Below are 23,264 nucleotides of genomic sequence, written 5' to 3' on the forward strand. Positions count from 1 at the left end.
GAGTGTGGCCTGTATTCTCGGATCTTCGCACTCGCGTCCGGCCTCCAATCGCAGATGGCCACGCCCCCTGCTGTAGCGCCGTGCCCCCACACCTGGGCCACTCCTCTTCGCCCCAGATCTCGCCGCCAGGCCCCTCGGTTCCATTCTTAGGCTCCCAGTGCTCAAGAAGAGCCCGGGTCCGAATATTCTGGTTCATCCACTCCTGAGTTTGGGATTTATCTCTGAGAGTTTCTCCGTGTCCTTTCTCGTCTTCTCCGGGTTTTGAAACTATTACTGCATTCAACAGAATGCAATGGAGGGACGCTGAGCTGGAACCCTCTTCGGTTCCTCTAAGAAGCCCCACTCTCTCTGGAAACCTAAATCCAGTCCTATGTTCTATCTTCCAAGGAGTCCAAAATCCAGGCTCCCTTCTGAAGCCCCAGAGTCCGGACCACAGGCCCTTCTGATTCCCTGAGTTTGAATATCCAACTCCAAATCTTTAAGGATCCAGGAGTCCGCTGAGATACCGAGACTGTCTCCCCACAGGAAACCCTGTTGTCCTAGAAGCCAGTCAAAAACCCATCCTCACCTCAATCTTCAAAAATATACTTGAGGCCGAACAGAAGAGATTTTTTTGTGTTCTTATCACTTCCACATCCGCAACATACAAAGATACTAGAGAGGGTAGTCAAAAGTCCAGACTCCCAGCCCCCTCCCCTTTCAGATCCAGTTTTCTTGGCCCCCATCAACCTCCTCCCTGGGATCTAGGAGTCAGGATCCCCCATCCCTTTCCTCTCCCAGGGATGCAAGCATCTGAGTCCTGAAGTTCCTACCAGGCTCAAGCTAGACTTCACCTTTCCTTTTGCCAAAGCAAAAATCCTCCTCCAAACTGTCACCGTCGGATCCCCCTTCCTTGTGTCCGGCTCGCGGGCCCGCCCCCCCTCCGGTCCCTCCCACTTTTCCCAAACAAAGCTCCCGGGCAACTTTCTCCCTCGCAGCGCCCCGCCCGCCCGCGGCTCCCCAGCCCCAGGCCGGGAGGTAGGAAGGCGCCGGCGGGAGTCGGGGATCCAGCTTTGGGGTGTGTGAGTTGGGGTGGGAAGCTACGCGTTCTGAGTTGCGGTGTTGGTGGGACCGTCTCTGAATTGCTTGCCGCCCTCTTTTTGCCCGGGGGCCCGAGTTTACGCTTGCGACCGAGTCTTAGCGAGGTGTTTGGAACTTTCGCCGGAGTTGGGTGTCTGGTGATGGTCTGAGTTTGGGATTGTGCACTCGCGAGTGGGTGAGGGCTGGGGACTTTCGCGGGTGTGTCTGGGGTGTGTGAGTGTGTGCGGCGGTGTGGGTTTGAGGTGAGAAAGGACCCTGTGCGTGTTTCTGACGGAGTTGGTTTCTCTGTGTCATTTGTGGACGCCTGGTCCTCCTAATGGAGAAAGGAGGCCACCGGGGTGGCCTAGGGCTCGCTACAGTGCTTTCTGGATCTTCAATCTTGCTTCTTCGGAAGTTTGGGGCCTGGGGCGGGAAATTTGTGGGGACCTTTCTTACCCGGCTCCTCCGTCCCTTTGTCTGGCCACATGGGGGAGAGCTGGGCTGGGATTTTGGCCTACGAGGGTCCTGAACGCCTCGGCGCCACTGGGCTCGGCCTGGGGTCTTTGTCTGGACCTGGGCTCCAGGGTCTGAGGGAGGAGGGGGATGGGAGCCTGGACTCTGGGGTCCTGGGAAAGCTGTGGGAGACGTGGAGCCGCCTGGGAGGCGGGATCTGACTGTATTGGAAAAAGTTTTCCCCTGTTCCTGGCCTCCGGAAAGTCACTGGGAACTTGAGTTGGATCCGAGCCCACGGCGCAGGGGGAGGGGAGGGAAGGGGCGGGGCCGACGGCCAGAGGGGGAGGCGCCCTCGCCAGCCAGCCCCTCCCCTGATGGGGGTTGTGGGAAACTGGGGGAGGGGACGCCTGGGCCCTTTGTTCTGGCTCTCCTGATGTCAGGGCGCCCCTGACCCTCCGTTTGTGGTTCTGTGGGTCTTTCCTGGTCTGGGCTTGAGTTTCTGCTCTGAGTCTCTGTTCCTCCTCTTTCTGGATTTCTGTCCCTTTCTCTCTGGGTCTCTGTCCCCCTCTCTCTGGACACCCCCCCCCCCTCCACCGCAGTCCTCCTAGGGTCTGGGCCCCTCCTCCTTCTTTTCTAGCAGCTGCTGTTCACATCCTAGCACCTGTTCTTGGGGTGGGACTGAGAAGATCTCATCCACACACCCCCTTCCCTGCAACTAGGCCCCGACTCCTGTCTTCTTTAAACCAGTAATTCATACCCAAAGAAAGGTTTGGGCCTCATGGGCCCTAGGCATGATTCTGGGGTCTTCAAGATTTCACCACAACCCAGGCTCACCTGGAAACATAGAGGACACTTTCACCCTAAGCCGCCCCCAGAAATCCAGCCCGCTCCTGCAGGACCTAGGAGCCTTGGCCCCCAGCATCCTGTTTCCCTCTGATCCAGAAATCCAGCACCCCCACTCCTCCCTCAGACCCAGCAATCTGAACTCCCAGCCCCCACGCCCTGAAGTCTCTCCGGGGGCAGAGGTGGAGGGGTTGGGGAATCTTGCTGAGCTCTGTGTTCCTCCAGGCCCAAATGGGGGAACCCCGGGCTGGGGCCCCCCTGGACGATGGCAGTGGCTGGACGGGAAGTGAGGAAGGAAGTGAGGAGGGCACCGGCGGCAGCGAGGGGGCTGGGGGAGATGGGGGTCCAGACGCAGAAGGTGTGTGGAGCCCAGACATCGAGCAGAGCTTCCAGGAGGCCCTGGCCATCTACCCGCCATGTGGCCGGCGGAAAATCATCCTGTCTGATGAAGGCAAGATGTATGGTGAGTCTGCCCCTCTCTTTGGCCCTGCCCCCCACTGATTAGGACTCAGTAGGAGCCGGCATCGCAATTGGCATAGATGAGGAAACTGAGGCATGGAAGGGTTAAGAGGTTTGCCTAAGGTCACAGAACTGGTGGAGCTGGGATTTGAACCCAGGTGGTCGGGCTCCTCTCCCGTAGAGCTGAGGAGATCTGCAGCCCAGTGGCTTGCAGACCTCTGGCAAGCGTTGCTTCTCTCTTACCCCCTGGTGTCCTGTGTGTTGGGGAGTCCCGCAAACCTCTGATTCTGTCCCATCTTTGACTCTTCAGGTCGGAATGAACTGATTGCCCGCTACATCAAGCTGAGAACAGGGAAGACCCGGACTCGCAAACAGGTCTCAGGACTGACTTGTGGGGCTCTCTGTGGGGCAGGCTTGTCTTCTCGGGGCCATCCTGGTATGGGCGTGCTCAGGTTCAAGGAGGATCTGGTTCTGTCTTGTTGGCACCTCTGAGAGTATGCTCTCCTGTGCCTGTTTTGGTCTGGATCTCTGACCAGTTGTGTTAGAATCAGAGAGTAAGATAGAGAGACTGAAAGACCCAAAGACAGAAGGCGATGAAGGGTAAGGAGACCCGGATTTGCTGGGTCTGGGGAAGATCGGTAGTGTTACTGAGAAGAGACTAGCCTCTGTGGACACATGTCTGTTGGCATGTGCCTGGGATAGCTAGCATGTTCTATGTGTTTGTCGTCTTTTACGTTCCGGGAGTTCTGGGGGCCACCTGGAGGGTGGGATGGGAGAGGAGATTCAAGGGGTGAGTAGCTGTGGCCTGAATCTGCTTCTCTGTCACTTCCCCCCAGGTCTCTAGTCACATCCAGGTTCTGGCTCGAAGGAAATCAAGGGAGATCCAGTCCAAGCTCAAGGTAGGGACCAGGGCAGACACCCAGAGAGAGGGGGACAGAGACCCAGAAAGATGGGGACAGAGACCCAGAGAGATGGGGACAGAGACCCAGAGAGAGGAGGACAGAGACCCAGAGAAAGGGGGACAGAGATCCAGAGAGAGGGGGACAGAGACCCAGAAAGAAGGGGACAGAGACCCAGAGAGGGGGACAGAGATCCAGAGAGAGGGGGACAGAGACCCAGAGGAGAGGTCAACAGAAATCCAGAGTAAGGGGGACAGGAAGACCCAGAGTGGGTATCGAGAACCAGAGATGGGGCCAGAGTCCCACGGAGAGGTAGGCAGAATGAGGAAGTAGAGATCCGAGGTGAAGGGTTACTGGCCTGACAAGCGGGTGAGGAAGAGATTCTTAGAGAGAGGGGGCCAGAGATGCAGCTCAGGACAGGCAAGAAGGTTTGGGTGTCGGGCCTCTCCTCTGGCTACTGCTGTCTTCCCTCCCTCCCTCTCCTCCTCCTCCTCTTCCTCCCCCTGGTGTCCTTCCTTCCCCTTCTTGTGCCAGGAGGCTCTCCTCTTCATCTCTTTCTGGTTCATTTCCCCATCTTTCAGCCTCTGCCTGCCCTGCCTGTCGTTTCCATGTCCAGAAATCCTCATTTTGTTTGAAAATGTTCACATCCTTTTTTCTTCATCCATTGGATTTCTGGTTCCCTCTTGGCCTGAGACCCTCATTTTCTTCTCCTCTGGGTGTGGGTCTTTTCTGCCTCTTCCTTTGGATTTGGGAACTATGACTTCCTGTTCCTTTTATTTTTTCTTTCTTTTTTGGTACCCAGAAGCCTCCCCCTGCTTTATCTCCAGGTCTAACAAACCTTCACTTCTGGTCTTTTCTGGACCTTATGGTCCTGTCTCTGTCCTGTCTGGGCTAGGACATGTTCAGTGCCTGCCTATTCATCCCCTCTGGGCCTGAACTTCCCACTTCCTGTTACCTACATATCCGGAAATCTTCCCTTCCAGCTCTTTTTTGACCTAGAAACCCTGATACTGTATACTGTCATTTATTCTGGGTATAGGAACCCCTTTTGCCCTCTTGGTCTGGGCCCCTCCACTAACTGTTCCTTATCCATCCTTGCTCGCCCTACCTCCCTTTTTTTCAGCTCAGGGTGGTGGAATTGTAGGGGTTGGGAGGGCAGGAAGGTGAGAATCCAGGCCTCACTTCCTAAGTCATGTTTTTTTTCCTCCCTTGGCACCCTCCCCCACCCCCACGGGCAGGCCTTGAATGTGGTAAGTCCCCCTGCCCATCCTCCCACCCGCTCCTTTACCCCAGAAATTCCTGAGGGGGCCAGGAGGGGCAGGGAGGCTATAGAAAGAAGGATGTGTGCCCTCCCCCAAACCTTTGCTTGACTCCCCAGCTCTGCATCTCCCCATGCTTGCCTTCCCTGGCGTCGATGTACCCCTGCTGTGTCGACTGGGATTCCCCGTTAACACAGACCCCTGACTTCTCCTTTTCCAGGACCAGGTCTCCAAGGACAAGGCTTTCCAGACCATGGCCACCATGTCGTCAGCCCAGCTCATCTCAGCACCTTCCCTGCAGGCCAAACTGGGTCCTGCTGGTCCCCAGGTGGCTGAGTGATCATGGGGCTTACACCTGGAGGGGTGGGGCTGTGGTTTTGACAGGGCACTGACTGATGTGCCCCCTTCTTTGTCTCTTTTCCAGGCTTCTGAGCTTTTCCAGTTTTGGTCAGGGGGCTCTGGCCCCCCCTGGAATGTTCCAGAGTGAGTACTTCCTGTTCTGGCTCAGCACCCCCACATCCCCCGTTCCCTCTGCACAGACCTTTCTTACCCCACTTTCTAGCTCCCAGCTTCCTCATGGACATGGATTCTGCAGCTCTCTGGATTTGAATCCCAGAGAGGAGGCTGGGGTGAGGGTCTGGAGAGAAAGATGAGGCCCGAGCTGGGATACTGAGGGGGGGTGGTGGGAAGCAGGGATGAGAGAGTCAAGAGACAGTGCCTCATGGGCTGAGAAGGAGTGAGGAGGTAAGGGCAGGGCCCAGGGTCTGTGGTGACTGGGGTTGGTGGCAGTCCAGAGACAGGTGACCTTGGAGAGGAGCAGGTTTAGGGGAAGAAAGGAGTTCAGTGTGGGACTGGATGAATGTGCGGGAGCTAGGAGGATATCCATGGGGATGATGGCATCCCTGTGAGATTGGCTGGGCTCCAGAAGCTCACGGAAAGGCTTGTTCTCATCCCGTAGAGGTGTTCTTGGGCCTGCGGGGAGGTCAGGTATCTTCTTTCAGGGTCAAAAGGAAGAAAATGGGTCCCTGAGGTGCATGGGAATGTCCATTTCAGCTCTGAGAGAATCCTGAGGGTCACAGAATGTGTTTGCTGCCTAGAAAAATAGAAACAGGCTCCAGAGACTCATAGGAAGGGCAGTTTTCAGTCCAGAGAGGAGCTAGTGGATCCAGGCGGGGTGTTGGTAGGGCAGTGTGGCCACAGGACAGTGAGGAGTGGTGTTGAGGGTGTTGCCAGAGAGAGTGAGGTGATATGCTGTATCCAGGCTCCAGGGAGAGACGACATGTCCCTGGTGAGGTGCTGGGAGCCAGGAAAGGGTCAGAACAAATCCTCCCTGCAGGTTTGCAGGGAGAGGGTTGAGCTGGAAGGAGAGTGGTTCCACACTGAGGTCCCACCTTTAGGGGAGCTGATAGTCAAATAGGGGAGACGGATGTTAAATCATCACCTGTCTAAACACAAAATTGAAGAGTATGTGAAGAGTATGTGAAGAGTATGTGGTGTGAAGAACTGCAACAGGTTCTGGGTTGAAGGAGAGAGTTCTGGGGGTTTCTGTGAGGAGGTAATGTTGAAAGCAGAATAGAACTTAGCCAGGTAAAGAATGGGGGTTGGGAATATTTTAGGCAGTGAAAACAGCATGTGCCAAGGCCCTGAGGTAGGAAAATTTGGTGAGTTCCAGGAAATGAGAGAAGGTATTCTGGCACTGGCCAGTCAGTTGAATGTTTAGTGAGCACTTATTAAGTGCCTGGTACTCTGCTTAGTCGGGACAAGGCATTAAACAAGTAAGCCTGGATCCCTGCCTTCATGGAGCTTCCATATTTGGAGCGGGGAGGAGACCGACAATAAACATGTAAACAAGCATTCACAAGAAAGGAATAAATGTGGAAAGTATTTTTTTTATTTTTTATTTTTTTATTTTTTTTTTAAATTTTTATTTATTTATGATAGTCATACAGAGAGAGAGAGAGAGGCAGAGACATAGGCAGAGGGAGAAGCAGGCTCCATGCACCAGGAGCCCGACGTGGGATTCGATCCCGGGTCTCCAGGATCACGCCCTGGGCCAAAGGCAGGCGCCAAACCGCTGCGCCACCCAGGGATCCCATAAATGTGGAAAGTAAAACAAAATGTAGGTGCCCTATTTAGACAGAGGTTAAGGGGGTCCCTGGATGGCTCAGTGGTTGAGCACCTGCCTTTGGCCCAGGGCGTGATCCTGGAGTGCCAGGGATTGAGTCCCGCATCAGGCTCCCTGCAGGGAGCCTGCTTCTCCCTCTGCCTGTGTCTCTGCCTCTCTCTCTCTCTGTGTCTCTCATGAATAAATAAATAAAATCTTAAAAATAGAGGTTAAGAAAGGCCTGTCTGAGGAGGTGGTGTTTGGCCAGCAGCCCTGATAACAAGAAATCAAGTCAGGATAGGGTCCTGGTGTTTAGATTTCAGAATTGGGATGCTGAGTATTAGGGCAAGGCCCCTGGGAGTGGAGGTCTGAAGGTTCCTGGAGTTTGTGTCTTTCTAATTCTGGTTTTTTGACTCCTTTTTTTTTATTTTAAATTTTAATTTTTTAAAGACTTTATTTATTGATTTTTAAAGATTTGATTGTATTTTACCTTATTTTTATTTATGTATTTATTTGAGAGAGAGAGAGAGAGAAAGAATATCTTAGGCAGACTCGTCACTGAGCACTGTGTCTGATGTGGGGCTTGATCCCATGACCCATGAAATCACAACGTGAGCCGAAATCAAGAGTTGGACGTTTAGCTGACTGAGCCACCTAGGTACCCCTTAAGATTTTATTTTTAGGGTGCTTGTGTGGCTCAGTCGGTTAAGTGTCTGCTTTCAGCTCAGGTCATGATCCCAGGGTCCTGGGATGGAGTCCCACTTTCGGCTCCCTGCTCAAGAGGGAGTCTGCTTCTCCTTCCATCCTCCCCTGTGCTCGTGCTTGCTCTCTTTCTCTCTTTCTCTCAAATAAATAAATTAAATTTAAAAAGTCTTTTAAAAAAAGATTTTATTTTTAAGTAATCTCTACATCATTCCTGGGGCTCGAGCCCAGAAACCTGAGATCAAGACTCTCATGCTCTAGGGACTGAGCCAGCCAGGTACCCGTGGTCTTTTGACTCTTGACCTCTTCCTGACCTCTGACCCCAAATGTTATCTCCATGGCCTCTGACCTTTCAGTCTCAATTATCTCCTTAGCTACCCATAGGTGATTGGCCTCTTGAGCTGTGCTGTCCGATAGCGTCACGGGCCACATGCCGTTACTGAATTTTAAGTCAGTTGAAATTAAAATAAAAATTTGGTCCCTTTGGCACTCTAGCCACATTCGTGCTCAGTGGTCACGTGTCATGTGCTGAGTAGCAGCTTGTGGCCAGTGTCTACTGTACTGGGCAGGACAGATAATAAGACATGTCCATCATTGCAGGAAGCTGTGCTGCTTCCCCACCCTGAACTTGGGACTGATGTCCCATCTCTCCTGACCCTTGGTGACCATTCATCCTCCTCTTTCTCCACATTGCCTCTTTGTGTTCCACCCCCCACCTCTTGAGATCCTGTTGCTTTTCTCTTTCCGCCGTGTTGGTGAGAGGCACCAAAATACCATCAACACGACCACAGGCTTTGGAGTTGGGGAGTGGCTTGGATTTGAGCCCAGGCTCTGCTGTGTCCCAGCTCTGTGACTGTGTGAGGCTCAGTTTCCTCCTCCACAAAATGGGAAGAGTGGTAATTGCACTGAACCTCTGAGGCTGTGAGGATTTGATGAACTCTTGCACATTACGTGCTTGCATAGGGTTTGGCTTGTGGTGGCCCTTGGTAAACATTAGCTGGTACAGTTATCTTTCTACCTCACTGACCCCCAGCTTCCTTTCTCCCTTAGTGTGAAGCCATTCTCACAGACACCGTTCTTGTCACTGACCCCCCCATCTACTGACCTCCCAGGTAAGAGTCTGCTCTGCACCTTCCTCATCTCCCCTCTCTCCTCAACACCAACTGCCTTTCCTTCACCTTCCATGAATCAGGGCATGCATTTCTACAGAGGTCCAGATCTGAGGCAAGGCTTGTAGAAGATATGGGAAGATGAGTGATAGCATTTGGAGTGGTTAGGACCATAGCCTCTGAATTTAGACACACTGGGTTTGTGTTCTGCCATTTGCTATCCTAAAGGACACTGGGAAAGTATATCAATCAAGATTCTCTCAGCTGCAAGTGGCAGAAACTCAAAAGGAATTTATTGGTTTAGGTAACTGATGTTTCAAGAGTGGCTGGATGGCTTCAGGCATGGCTGGATCCAGGGGGCTCGATGGTAGTGTCAGATTTGCTTGGTTCTGCTTTCCCCTGTGGTGTGTGGTTCTAAGAACTCACATTGGTGAAAGAGTACCTTTAGGTTCCACAGATTCATCAATTTGCAGTGCTTTTGGCTGCAAGTAACAGAATGCCCAAATTAATAGTGCCTTAAATAATAAAGGCTTTAGTGATTTCACATGACAAAAGTCAGGAGGTGGGGTGCTCCTATACTGGCTCAGCAGCTCGGCATTATCGGGACTAGCATTTCTATAGGTCCCTTGGCCTCTTTCTTATTGTCCCAAGATGGCTGTTGTGATTCCAGGCATCATGTCTCAAGCAGGACTTGGCCAGGGCCAAAAGCTTTGTCCTCCCAAAGTTCTGTCTTTTTCATTCAGGAAGAAACTCCTTCTCAGAAGCCCCTCAGCAGATTTTCCCTAACGTCTCATTGGCCAGGACTGTGTCACATGGCCATCTCTAGTTGCAAGGGAGGCTGGGAAAGTGAGTATTTAGCTTTTTTAGCTTCTAAGCGGAGGCAGGCAAGAGAGAAGAGTACTTGATGTATTTCACACATGTTAGCAATTTTTATTGTTCCTTTTTTTTCTCTCTCTAGGGTACGAGCCTCCCCAAGCCCTGTCACCCCCTGCCCTGCCCCCACCTGCCCCATCACCCCCAGCCTGGCAGGCTCGGGCCCTGGGCACTGCCCGGTTGCAGCTGGTGGAGTTCTCAGCCTTTGTGGAACCGCCCGATGCAGTTGATTCTGTGAGTGCAATTTTAGAAGAGTCCCTGTCGGGGCAGGGGCGATGCGGGGCTTAGGTTTGAAATGTAAGGGTGATAGGAAGGGAAAGAATAAAGCAGTGGTTCTCAAGTTTAAGCTTGTATCAGAATAACATGGAGGGCTTGTTGAAACCTTCAAATTCTGATTCAGTAGATCTGGTGTGGGGCTTAAGAATTTGCATTTCTAACATTCTCCCAGGCAGTGTTGATGCTGCTGGTCTGGGGACCACGCTTTGAGAACTGCTAGCGTGGAGGAACTGGATGGTCCTGGGGTCACAGTTGGGAAGGTCAGAGAAACTCCCCAGGTCATTGCTTGTTAATTCAGCAGCCATTTTTGAGGGCCTACTGTGCCAGGCTTTGTGGTGGATACTGGGAACCTGGAAAAGCAGATCTTTTTTTTTTTTTTTTTTTTTTTTAAGATTTTATTTATTCATGAGAGATACAGAGAGAGAGAGGCAGAGACAGAGACACAGGCAAAGGGAGAAGCAGGGCCCCTATGGAGAGCCTGATGTGGGACTCCTTCCCAGAACCTCAGGATCACGACCTGAGCCAAAGACAGATGCTCAACCACTGAGCCACCCAGTGGCCCCTGGAAAAGCAGATCTTGTTTCTAGGCTTGAGCTTTTCCTGGTCTAGGATGAAGACAGATGTCATATTAGTCCCGGTGGGCTGATGACTGTTAGAAGAAATAATCCTAACCCTCAGGGAATGAACAAATGTTACTCATGTAATATTTCAGTGTAGGGGTTTAGTAGGACCCTTCCACACAGTGATTCCAGGAATTCAGGCTCCTTCCATTTTGTGGTTCTGACATTTTTCTAGGGCTTCAGAATCTGCTGCTGGGTTCCCTGCATCTGGCCAGCAGATGGTGGAATGGAGAGACTCAAGAAGTGTGCAGGAGTTTTTATGGGTCTGGCTTGGAAGTGGCAACTATCAGGTTTTGCTCACATCCCATTGGCCAGAATTTAGTCATGTGGCCATACCTAACTGCAAAGAACTCTGGGAAGTGTAGTTTAGCTGTGTGAAAAGGAATTGGGGAGTTTGTGAACGCCTAGCAGTCTCTGCCACAGCTACATAAACACCAATTGCTATGTATGGTGGTCTTATAAAACCCAACTTGAAACCCTCCCATCTCACTTGGAGCAAAGGTAAAGTCCTCTCAGTTACCCACAAGGCTCTGCATTATCTGACCCCCATTCCTGCTCTATCCTCACCTCCTGCCCTTATACTCTTGCCCACTGTGCTCTGGTCACACTGGACTCCATGCACTTTCTCAAGCGCACCAGGCCAACTCCTGCTTCAGGGCTTTTGTATCTGCTATTCTTGCCACCTGAAATATGTTTCCTTAGATACCACCACTGTCTCTTTCCATTCATTCAGGCTTTTGCTTATCTTTTCAGATTGTCTTTCCCAGACCAATTTATGGAAAATACCGGCTGCCGTCACTCTCAACCCCTTTACTATTGTTCTTTGGGATTTTTTTTCATAGCATTCATCACTCTGAAATTTATATTGCCCATGGATTGATTTTTAAAATACTCTATGAGAACTCCATGAGGCCAGGGACTTTGCCTTGTAGCCCTAGGACCCAGAATAGTGCCCGCACACAGTAGGTTTCTCAATAGATGTCTATTGGACAATGAGTATGTGCTGGGATAGGGGAAGTTCAAGTTTTTGTGGGTGTACAGAAGAGTCATTTTGCCTGGGAAATTAGTGAAGGCTTCCCTGAGATGACAACGTTTGGGTTGGGCTTTGAGGGTCATATAGGAGTTTGCCATGCACAGAACTTTATGTTCCAGGTATAGAGATGAAAACAGAGTGAAGTTTTCAGGGAAACAAATAATTGAATAAGGTGGGAACTGATGAGGCTACAGATAGGTGGGCAGGTGCTAGCTCTGGAGGAGCTGGCATTGCCAACCTGAGGGATCCAGACTTTCTCCTGAGGGTGATGGGGAACTATAGAAAAGAGAGGTGAGGGATCCCTGGGTGGCGCAGCGGTTTGGCGCCTGCCTTTGGCCCAGGGCGCGATCCTGGAGACCCAGGATCGAATCCCACATCGGGCTCCCGGTGCATGGAGCCTGCTTCTCCCTCTGCCTGTGTCTCTGCCTCTCTCTCTCTCTCTCTCTCTCTCTCTGTGACTATCATAAATAAATAAAAATAAAAAATAAAAAATAAAAAAAAAAAGAAAAGAGAGGTGATTGTGAATCATCTGATTGTGATCAAGTGAGGCTTCCAAGAAGAGTCAGATTTGCATAGATTTGGGCCTTGGAAGATGGAGGGAGGATATGTAATGAAAGAAAAGATGGGGAAGGTATGAGGATTTCAGAATATGGACAAGAAGTGATAAGAATGGGGACAGATAGGGAGTCTTGATGTGGGCTCTGTGGATTCCTTCCATCCATCCATCCATCCATCCATTGACTGAATATTTGGGAGCACCTATTCAGTACAGGACCAGGCTGAGGGGGTGTGGGCTATGTCCTGGGTACTCTGGGGAGCCACAGGAAGATTGTGAGCAGGAGAGGTCCACAGTTAGTGCTGGGGGTCTGTGAAGGATGACCTGGGGAGTAGAGATTGGAGGCTGGGAGGCCAGGGAGGAGGCTGGGTAGAGATGGAGAGGACAGGGCTGTGGGGATGGAGAGCAGGGGACAGGACTTGGGGACTATGGTGCTATGGGGCAGAAGGGAGTGGTGACAAGTGCTTGGGAGTCAGGCCCCATGTCTGGGTGGACAGTGTGAAACAGCTAGTGGGAATTGGGGGCAGTGAGTACCAGGGGTCCAGCCCATCTCCCACTCCTCACTCATGGCCCACCCTTCTCAGTACCAGAGGCACCTGTTTGTACACATCAGCCAGCACTGCCCCAGCCCTGGCGCCCCCCCCCTCGAGAGTGTGGACGTCCGGCAGATCTATGACAAGTTCCCAGAGAAAAAGGGTGGCCTTCGGGAGCTGTACGATCGCGGGCCCCCTCACGCCTTCTTCCTGGTCAAGTTCTGGGTGAGTTCGGCCACCAAAACAAAGTGCTCACAGATCATGTGACCTCCCATCTAAGGCCTGTGGCTCTAAGGGAGACCAGCTCCTCAGGGTCAGAGTGTCAGCACCCCCATGCAATAAGGAACACCAAGGAGTTTTACCCCAAGGCAGGATGGATAAGGAGCGGTACACATGTGGGGATAGGACTTGGACCTCCCCAGATCCCACTAGACTTTGCCACGACTAGTCATATATGGTGCGGATTGCCTTGCAATATTTCAGACTTCCCTGCGTCCCACCCAACCACATGAAGCCTTATTGCTAAGGAATAGTTCTCATCTCTTATCAAATAGAGGCATGGAATTTGGTCTCTGAAGAGAACATAGTGCCACCAGATCTTGTTGCTAGAGAAATGTCTGGCCTTGAGAAAGTGACTGAGGGACCTGGGAGGGGCTCTGTGAAAGCATTTATTTAACAATCATTTATTGAGCACCTACTGTATTACAGGCTCTATGCCAAGTGCCATGTATATAATTGTGAATAAGAGGATCCATCTTGGGTTTTTCTTAGGCCCATTTGATTGGGTGTCAACTACAGTGGCTGATGCTGTAGGAGTCCAATAAATGTTATGAATGTTTAGGGGGTGTTAACTCTTGTTAACCAGAGCTGTGGCATGATCTAGAGTCTGAGAAGGAAGGCTGCCGAGGGCTTGAAATTTATTGGCTCTGCTGGGCCCGTAGCAACCATGGTTATAAAGTGTTCGTTTTTTTCTTTTCTTTTTTTTTTTTTTTTTTTTTTAAGATTTTATTTATTAATGAGAGACACAGAGATAGGCAGAGAAATAGGCAGAGGGAGAAGCAGGCTCCCTACGGGGGACTTGATCCCAGGACCCCAGGATCACTACCTAAGCCAAAGGCAGACGCTTAACCCCTTCAGGCCCCTTTCCTTGGGAGTAGCCACTTGCCTTAGCAACCAGCTTCGTGAAAAGAGAAGAAAGTTGAATTCTAGGGCCCCTTTGTTGGGGGAGGGTTGTTACTGGAGAGAGAGGTCAGGACCACTTTAGGGAGCCAGCCTTCTCCAGTACTTATGGAAGAATGAGTGTTTTCCAGAAACAGGCCCATGGAGAGGTGGAGAGGAGAAAGACAGGTGGGCAATAGCAGGGCTATGGGGGAACCAGGCCATGGATCAGAGTTCCCACTTTAGAGGAGTCCCCACTATTTATAAGAAATGCCCTCTCCAACCTACCTGTGCCTCCCCATTTCCCAGGCGGACCTCAACTGGGGCCCGAGTGGCGAGGAGGTAGGGACCAGTGGCAGCAGCGGTGGCTTCTATGGAGTGAGCAGCCAGTACGAGAGCCTGGAGCACATGACCCTCACCTGTTCCTCCAAGGTCTGCTCCTTTGGCAAGCAGGTGGTGGAGAAGGTGGAGGTGAGGCTGGAGGGGTGGAGCTCTGGGCAGGTGAGCGCCCAGCCAGCTGCCACTTTGGGGGTGCAGACTAAAGGATGAAAGCCACAAGGGCTCCTGCACTTAGGTGTCTGTGTGGTGGGGTGGGGAGTGTTCTGTCCTTTTTGGCAGTTTAATTAATGCATGGGCTGAGAGCTGATACTGAATTCCAGTCACATGTCGGGGTTATTTTGAGGGTTCAAAGGTAATGTGTGGTACATAGATTTATAGTCACCAAAATGGGCAAGGAGGTTCAAGGGTCACACTTAGGGATTGCTCAGAGCTTGAGGGGTCTTGAACTCAGAGGTTGTATAGAGTTTGGAGATCTAGTGGAGGGGTCTTTCGAGGGTGTGAGGGTATCTGAGGGCCTGGAGGTCAGAGCAGTTCAGAGGTCTTTGAGGGTTCAGAGCACAGTTTTGAGAGGCTGGAGGGGTTCCTGGTTTGTAGGCTCAGGGATCCCAAGTTGCATATCCATGGGTGCAGGTCTCTCTGCTCACCAGGGATGAGGCCACGGGGGATGATGGCAGTGGGGAGTGGGTGTGGCATCAGAGAGGGACAGAGTGCCTGGGGCAACCCTTGTGTCTCAGTCACTGTCCTCCCCACTCTGCATATCCCCTCCCGGTTCAGACGGAGCGTGCCCAGCTGGAGGACGGGAGGTTTGTGTACCGCCTGCTGCGCTCACCCATGTGTGAGTACCTGGTGAATTTCTTGCACAAACTGCGACAGCTGCCTGAGCGCTATATGATGAACAGCGTCCTGGAGAACTTCACCATCCTCCAGGTGAGGCACTGGGGGCCGAGCAGGGCAGCTGAAGTGGTGGGAAGTGCCCACGACATCCTCTCAGCCCTGGGACCCTTTCACCTGGGAAACTGACACAGGGGGAGCCCACAATTGAGCCTTTGCTTAGGGGACCCCTTTGCCCAAGGAACTGATATGGTGGGGAATCCACAGCACTCTCATTTAGGGGGATCCTCCCCTCAGTGGGGAAACTGATTTGGAGGACATCCCATGGTGGATCCTCAGTTTAAGGGACCCCCCCCTCATAGGGAACCTAACCTTAGCCCAGGGAACATGATATGGTGGGATCCCCTTTAACTTTGGTTAACTTCGAAGATTTTATTTATTTATTTGAGAAAGAGAGAGAGAGCTGGAGGGAGAGGGAGAAACAATCTATAGTAGACTCTGCACTGAGCAGAGCCTGCCTGATGTGGGGCTCGATCTCACGACCCTGAGATCATGACCTGAACCGAAACCAAGAGTTGGGACGCTTAACCGACTAAGCCACCAGGTGCCCCTACTTTGGTTAACTTTGATCTGCCATCTGATGTGAGGCCCCTCACTGCCAACACTCAAATGGGGAAACAGATATGCTTGGTGTTGCCTCTACCTAGGGAATGTGATATGGTGGGGACCTCTTTCCCAGGTATTCCATGGGCACCCTGCTCCCCCTTTTTTTTGCATAAGCCCTTTCTCTTGGCCTCCTTGGCAGGTGGTGACAAACAGAGACACCCAGGAGCTGCTGCTCTGCACCGCCTACGTCTTTGAGGTCTCCACCAGTGAGCGAGGGGCCCAGCACCACATTTACCGTCTGGTCAGGGACTGAAAGGGGACCCCAAAAGTGGCACACTCCCCCCCCCCCCGGAATACCCACCTCCCAGGAAGGACCTCCAGCTTTCTTCGTGCTTGTTTGGGGAGGGGGCTGCTCCGTGTTAGAGGGGACCTTAAAGCTGGGTGGTGAGTTGAAAAGATGGATCCTGATATTGGGACCTCACAGTGGTGTCTGAAAGGACAGATCACTCCAGAGCATCAGGGACTGGGGACAGGAATGAGACAACCCCGAGGTACAGCACTGGTTTCTCAGTCTCTAACAGGCACCCCACCCCCCAACTTGGTTCTGGATGTTTTGGAGGGCCTTAGATATGTCGGTTTGTCCCTCTGTTTTTCAGCAATCCCCTCCCCCTTTCCCAACCTGCCTCTCCTTACCACCCCCACCACCACCCTGTGATCAAATATTGAAGGTTAACCCTTTGTGCAGGAGCAGAGCCAGGTGGGCCCTGGAAATATTTTTTTTTAATATAACAAGAGATATTTATAAGTGGGTATTAGGGTCGTGACTTTCTCTCAGCAGGGCAAGCAGTGGGGTGAGGCTTTTAAATCTCACCCTCTCCTCAATAAGACGTGGGCTATAATACTGTGTTGCCTCCCCTCACCCGCAAAGTGTGTTGGTTTGTGTTTTGACAGAGGATAAAACTATTTTACCAAAACGCAGGGGATTTATTTGGGGTTTGGGCGAAAAATAATCCTGTGGGAGGTGGTAAGCCAACAGATGAGTCAAGGAAATGAGGTATCTTTGGGGGCAGGAAGCTGGTGGCCGGAAGCCCCAGGTCCCGCGGGAGAGGTGACAGCAGCTGGGCAGGCAGATATCTGGGTCCCCGGGGAAATGAGGAGGTAGAGGACTCAATGGCTGGGGCGAACTGGGGATTGAACAAATATTTACAGACCACAGGGAAGCCCCTAGGGCACTTGAAGGGGCGGGGCCTAGCGGTACCGAGCAAGCCGGTCGTAGACTTGGTCCATGTTTCTGCACAGGAATATCGAGAGCGTCATGAAGCTGAGCTATAGAGAAAGGAGACCTGGTCAGAGAGGTCCACGGGGTGCCGGCGAGGGGGATGGGGGTAGGGATGGTGGGGGTCCGGAGAGGAGAATAAAAGAGATGGCGCTGGGGTAGGGGGAAGAAAATTCAGCGCGGAGACTTGGGTGGTGTGGGGTCGTAGGAGGGGCGGAGAAGGGTGGTGCTAGAGGGGGAGCTCCGCCAGGTTGTGAAAGATGGCATCAGGGATGGGAATTTGGGGCCTTGGTAGCATGCTACCAAAGTTGCGGGGGAGTAGGGATGATGGAAAGATGGGAATAGTGTGGGGTAGGGGGTATCCAGCTGCGTCTAGCGCAGTCTTAGAGCCTGGGAAGGAGTGAGACCCAGAGCTAGCTCAGGGTACTTTATTCCGGAGGCTCTTCTGTCTCCCCCTCTGCCTCGGTCGCTAATTCCGCCTCGACCTCCACCTCCGCGCCCGCGCTTCCGGTCTCAGGTTGTTCCTCGTCTTGATCCCAAAGCGGCCAGGGCCCCAGGGCCATGGGCAGCTTGCCCTGTGGGGACTTGTCCCCCCAGTTGGGACAGGCATCAGCCATGCCCCAGCCACCCCACAGACCGCCGCTACGCCCGCTGCTGCTCAGCACACCACAGCGCCCGCCGCCGCCATCAGCACTCGGGCCAGGCCCGGGGCTCGAACCACAGGCGCCCGGCACCTGCAGCTGGCGTTCCCGGCGGAGCGCCCTGCGCAGTAGTAGCAGGCTCAGCCCTGCCACACTCACCTGCAGGGAAAGGGGACGCGTGTTGCGGCTAAAGGCGGGGGACTACCCCAAGGAGGGCCAATGGGAGCTTCGCAAGGGCGGGCGGGAACGCCTACTTCCTGCGTGCAACCAATCAGAACACGCAGAGGGTAGGTCGGCCTCGTGCCGGTGGAGAGGCAGGAGAGCCTGGATTGGCTGACGCTCTGTCACGCAGGCACCACCTTTCCCGGAGAATGGGAGGACGCGCAGTTTGGGGCGGGGCAATCCAGGGATTGTAGGGCCGGTCGCGAGTGGGGGCGGGACCAAATTACCTCAAGTAGACCGACGCCCAGACAAATGCCCACTATGGAGATGAGGTTGTTGTGCAACCACTTCTGGAGGTTTTGCGCGCAGCCCTGGGGGTGTGGGGGGAAAGGTTAAAAGTACAGTTCTTTGTGGGATTCGCCCTCAAACCTGTGCCCACTGTTCTCAGTCCAGCCCTCAACTACTCTTTCAGGCACCGCCCTGGATCCCTAGTGAGTAGGGTTTTCTAGTCTCTCCACCTCACTCGGTCCCAGCCTCCTTTCACTCAGGCCTTTTTTAGGTCGGGTCTCTACGAACGACACCCTTCCAGATGTACGCTTTCTCGTAGCCCCACCCCGTGGACCCAGCCCACGCCCTGTGGCTCCGCCTCTTGGAGGAAGCACGCCTCTACCCAGGCCCTGCCCCCTTGCAGGCCCCGCCCCTTTCCAGAGGTCTCCAAACCCTCCCCACCTCGCTGTAGATATTGCTGTTTGCGGGAACCCCGCAAAGGTCTGTGCTGTGGCGGGGCCGCGCCTGTGGTCCGAGCCGGCTGAACTGGGGGAAGGAGAGCTTCTCGAAGATTGCGGAGTCGTTGGTCGCCGATGAATTATAGCAGGAGCAGGGCACGCGATGCACGTCCGACGCGTTGCTGCTGAGGCTGGGGATACCGAACCAGTCCCGGGGAGAGTTCCAGCCGCAGCAGCGCAGCTAGAAGAAGCACGGGAGTCAGAGGGGCGGGGGCTCGGTGATATGTATGAGGTCGTGCTGGGGAGCAGAGGGCCAAATATTGGGCGCAGGGCGCGGGGGACGGCGGGCTAGGCTTGGGGACCTTAGGGGAACTTGGGGTTGGGAGAGACGAATCGCGGGCAACCTGCGGCTGTGGGAGGAGCTGCAGAATCACGCTGCGGACCGAAGACTGGGTGGGCAGTGCATTTCAGCCTCAGGCAGGGGACATGCAGCTGGGAGGGCAGGGCCACGTGAATGACCGGGGAGTGGAGTCTCACGTGGGCCGGGGCCCGTGGGGACCAGAGTCACTAAGGATTAGAGGGTGGGGTCACGCTAGGGCCTTGGGGCTGAGGACGGAGTCTCGTCGGGACGGAAAGCGGAGCCTCTCCAGGATCTGGAGTCGGTTATGTTATTTTCTGTTGGCGAGGCCACGTTGTGCTGGCCGGAGGTGGGGTGGGTGGGGCAAGGTTACCTCGGGGTCCGGGAGCTGAGAGCCCCCAGCTTCGTCGGGGCACAGCCTGCCGGGCAGGGGGCGGAGCTACGCCTGAGTCCCAGAGCTGGTGGGAGGGATTCGCGCCCCCGCAAGTGGGTACCGCAAGCACCTGAAACTGCACGTAGTCCCAGCTCTCCTCCGCGGCCGACTCCTCCGGTCGCGAGTGGTAGTTTTGGATCGTCTCCATCACGATGTCCTTCACCCTCCGCTCCAGCTAAGAGGCCAAGAGTGAGGCTGGATCCCCACCCGCTTCCCCACCCCCATTTGCCCCTACCCACTCCAGGCACTCCCGGGCTTTCTCAGTCCCAAGGGGTCCCTGAGCGGCCTTAAGTAGCTCTCGATTTCTCGCTGAATGGCTACCTATGTCTCTGTTCCTCAAAATCTCTGCCTGGTTTTATCACCTGTCTTTCAATTCCGCCCCCGCTCTCTCCCAGGCTCTCTCATTAGGTCTCTCTTTTGGAGTCTCCTTTTTCTCTGCCTATTTTTTCTGTCTTTTTTTCCCCCTGTTAGTTTCCATTTGGATCTCTGTCTCTCGTGCTATGTCTGTCTTCTTCGTATGTGTTGTGGTCTTCCTTTGACTCTCCTTGTCCCTATCTTCCTCTGTATCTGTGTTGCTGTGTCTCTCCATCTTCCTCTGCCTGTCACTATTATTTCTCTTTGTCCATGTCAGCTCGTGTCTGCGTTTCTTTCTTCTTCTTCTTTTTTTTTTGATTTTCATTTTTTAAAAAGATTTTATTTATTTATTCATGAGAGACACGCACAGAGAGAGAGAGGCAGAGACACAAGAAGAGGGAGAAGCTGGCTTCTCACAGGGAGCCCAACGTGGGACTTGAAACCAGAGATTCCGGGATCATGCCCCGATAGAAGGCCGATGCTCAACCACTGAGCCACCCAGGTGTCCCTTTTTTTTAGATTTTTAAAAATTTATTTATTCATGAGAGACACAGAAACAGAGGCAAAGACATAGGCAGAGGAAGAAGCAGGCTCCCTGCGGGGAGCCTGATAGGGGACTCCATCCCAGGACCCCGGGATCAGGCCCTGAGCCAAAGGCATAAGCTCAACCACTGAGCCACCCAGGTGCCCTGCCTTTGTTTCTTTCTCTGCACCTCCCCCCAATAAATTTTGGGGAAGTGTGGGGAGGGGAAGCCAAGCTCACCCGCATCCGCTGAGTGGAGATGAGTATTCCAAGGGTGATCTGTGTGGCAAACAGGAGCAGCAGTACCCCAAAATACTGGGGGACAGAGTGGAGAGGTCAAGTTGAGCCCCCTCCCAGGGTGCAGAGGCTGCCAGGGTTCTACTTGAGGGGAGATGTGGGCAGGACACTCACCAGCCCCAGGAGGCAGCGGAGCTCCTTCAGAGCCCCCACACAGCCCAGGAGGGCAAGGCCCATAGTGAGAATTCCTGAGATCGCCAGGGCCTTGGACCAGATCTGCAGGGGTATGAAGGACAAACCTGGGGAAGGTGAGAGGCAGTGACATTGGGCTCGGTGCACACAGCTCAGGGGAGCCCCCTTTTCCACCCGCACAGCCACTCAACTGGGGATCAGTATTGGGGGAGGTTCTTTCTCTGGGTGTCTGTCCCTGCCACATGTTCCTCTCTGTTCCTCTCTTTCTGGGATTCTCTCTCTTCCTCTCTCTGGGACTCTGTCCCTCCGGGTCTCTAGCTCCCCCACCGCACTCTCTAGGTCTTTGTTTTCTCTCTGGATCTCTCTTGATTTCTCCCTGGTCACGGTTTCTCCCTCTTGTTCTTTCGGTCTCTCTTTTCTCCTTCAGCTCCTCCTCGCCCCCTATAGTTTCAGCTCCATTACTTGATCTGTGGCATTGGAGCAGTCACAAAAACCTCCCTGAGGGCAATCGGAGGATATCTATTCCCTAGGGTTATTTTAAGAGACACATGGGAGGCATGTGTTTGACGCAGTGCTCAACACAGGGCAAACACTCATTAAATACCATTATTCCATTATTACTTTCCTATTATTAGTCTTATATCTGTTCTACTTCCTTGCTGTGTGACATCCAGTAAGTGACATCCCCTCTCTGAACCTCAAGAGAGTGGAAAGTTTGTGGGAGGACCTGATAAGCATCAGCACAAGATCTACAGCATCAGCACAAGATCTACAGCGCACCGGAGGAAGTGCCAGAGAAATGGTTATTACCATTTTTATTATCATCCCTACACACAACTCAATTGCCAGAGGAAGACCCTGAGGCTAAGAGCAGTGGCAACCTGTGAAGCAGAGCCTGGGACCCTGGGAGCCCGGGGAAGTCACTCAGGGGCAGGCCGGGTCACACTTGGTCCAGGAGGCCCTCCCTGATGGCCCCGGCCCCCTCACCTACAAAGGACACGAAGCTGGTCTTGTCAATGAGTATCCAGATGCCAAAGCAGAAAATAAGGCTGCCTAGGACCTGGTGGGAGGAGATGGGAATATGGAGGTGGGCAAGGGGGTGGTGGGGGATATGTCCGGTTGGGTGGCTGCGGGTGGCTGCAGCACGGGTTGGGGGCTGGGCTGGGCAGCCATGTGGCAACTCACGAAGAAGAAGAGGTTGAAAACGAAGAGGAGGTACTTGATGAGGCTGAGGCAGCTGTCCTGGGCCGACATCTTCGCCTAGAGGGGTGAGCAGCCAGTGGGAGGGACAGAAGAGAAGAGGTGTTGGTCCCAGAGGAGACAAGCAGAAAGACAGAGACTGTGAGAGAGAGGGAGAAAGGAAGAACCCAGAGAAAGAGGAAGTTCTAGGGCTGGAGCCCCACCCCCTCCCTCTAGAGGCAAGGTGGCTTTCTTGTCTGTCTCTGCCACCCCCCTTCACCCCCATCTCCCCAGTCTCCCCCTGTCTCCCCCACCTGCCCCACTGGGACACACACCAGTACCTGTGGGGCCTTGGAATTTGTGGACACCAAGGACATGCTGGGTAGTCCCTCCCAGATCTCCATGGCTCAGGCTGGGGGACCCACAAGGACTCCTGATCTCGTACCCACCTACTGTGGGCACCAGGACCCCAGGCCAGCCCTGGGCAGCAGCCGACCTCACAGACACTCTGACCTCACTGCCTGCTCAGCTCTGCCATCTCTGCATCCCTCTCTGTCCCCCTCTTCTCAGCCCTCAGTTTCCTTTCCTCCCTTCTCTGAGTCTTTGTCCCCTTCTTTCTGGTCTCTGTCCACCTCCCTTCCCTGACTCCCAAACCCTCTACATCTATCTCCTCCTCTGGGGTTCTGGCCCCTTCTCTCTGCATGCCATTCCTTTCTCTGTTTATGCCTCACCCCGCACCTCGTCATGGCCCCTCTCTCAGAGTCCATATCCTGTTCCTGGCAACCAGTGTAGACCGCGGTGCTCCCATATGCCAGGGCAGGGGCTGGGCACCTGGGGGAAGTGAAAGTGCTGCAGTGCCCCAATGGGAAGGTCCCTGGGAGTAAGGGGGGTGGCGGGGCAGTGCCAAAATATGCATAGAGGAAGCTGAGCCTCAAGCAGTACTTCCTGCATCTGCGCTGGGGCCCCAAGAAGTGGAGGCTGGGGAGGAGTCAGGATTGACCCCGGGGCCTTGGCAGTTAGATCCAGATCTGCAGTGTTTGGTTGTCTCCAGACTGGAGCTGCACACCCAGCAGCCTCTGAAGTCTCCCCTGTTGTCCCATGGTCTCCACTCTCATCAAATCAGAGTTCCACGTTTGGGGGTGTTCCTATCATCCTGACATCCACCCTGGCCCTGGAAAACCAAAGCCTCTTAGAGACCCAGAACCCCCTCTTTCTGAGAGCTCTCATCCATCGTTATTTTTTTTTTAAGTCTCCAAATGCAATTTGTTTTCTCATTAATGTCATCAAAAATCAGTTCATATTAATAGTATTCTGACTTTTAGCTCTGAACTTTCTTTTTCTCTTTCCAATGTTATTGAGGAATAATTGACAATTATAATTGTATATATTTCAAGTGTATGATATGATGATTTGATGTACATATACATTGTAGAAAGATTACCAAGCTCAAGATAAACACGTTCATCATGGGA

At 53.3% G+C, this 23,264-nt stretch overlaps 2 protein-coding genes across 8 annotated transcripts; one reads left to right on the forward strand and one right to left on the reverse strand.

The window, feature by feature from the left end:
* Positions 1-911: 911 nt before the first annotated feature.
* TEAD2 (TEA domain transcription factor 2) lies at positions 912-16,686 on the forward strand. Of its 5 annotated transcripts, none has more exons than XM_077845533.1 (13): positions 912-1,017; positions 2,581-2,818; positions 3,125-3,189; positions 3,651-3,713; positions 4,952-4,963; positions 5,193-5,300; positions 5,397-5,455; positions 8,829-8,890; positions 9,846-9,994; positions 12,830-13,003; positions 14,246-14,407; positions 15,050-15,202; positions 15,912-16,686. In XM_077845533.1, exons 2-13 carry the CDS (start codon positions 2,587-2,589, stop codon positions 16,023-16,025), a joined length of 1,353 nt encoding a protein of 450 aa, XP_077701659.1. In that variant the 5' UTR covers positions 912-1,017; positions 2,581-2,586; the 3' UTR covers positions 16,026-16,686. The 5 variants fall into 5 exon arrangements, with proteins under 5 accessions (XP_077701659.1, XP_077701682.1, XP_077701688.1 ...); XM_077845556.1 differs by having other exon boundaries at positions 14,246-14,368; XM_077845541.1 differs by having other exon boundaries at positions 935-1,057.
* CD37 (CD37 molecule) lies at positions 16,676-22,685 on the reverse strand. Of its 3 annotated transcripts, none has more exons than XM_077845586.1 (9): positions 22,531-22,685; positions 21,799-21,873; positions 21,601-21,673; positions 20,596-20,720; positions 20,425-20,499; positions 19,378-19,482; positions 18,521-18,757; positions 18,079-18,162; positions 16,676-17,038 (listed from the first exon to the last, which is right to left on the reverse strand). In XM_077845586.1, the coding sequence occupies exons 2-9, from the start codon at positions 21,865-21,867 to the stop codon at positions 16,961-16,963; spliced, it is 846 nt and encodes a 281-aa protein (XP_077701712.1). In that variant the 5' UTR covers positions 21,868-21,873; positions 22,531-22,685; the 3' UTR covers positions 16,676-16,960. The 3 variants fall into 3 exon arrangements, with proteins under 3 accessions (XP_077701712.1, XP_077701705.1, XP_077701700.1); XM_077845579.1 differs by having other exon boundaries at positions 22,524-22,663; XM_077845574.1 differs by lacking the exon at positions 22,531-22,685 and adding an exon at positions 22,134-22,497.
* Between the last annotated feature and the right edge of the window lie 579 nt (positions 22,686-23,264).

Source organism: Canis aureus, chromosome 1, assembly GCF_053574225.1.
Source record: "Canis aureus isolate CA01 chromosome 1, VMU_Caureus_v.1.0, whole genome shotgun sequence".
In the NCBI taxonomy this organism is placed as follows: domain Eukaryota; kingdom Metazoa; phylum Chordata; class Mammalia; order Carnivora; family Canidae; genus Canis; species Canis aureus.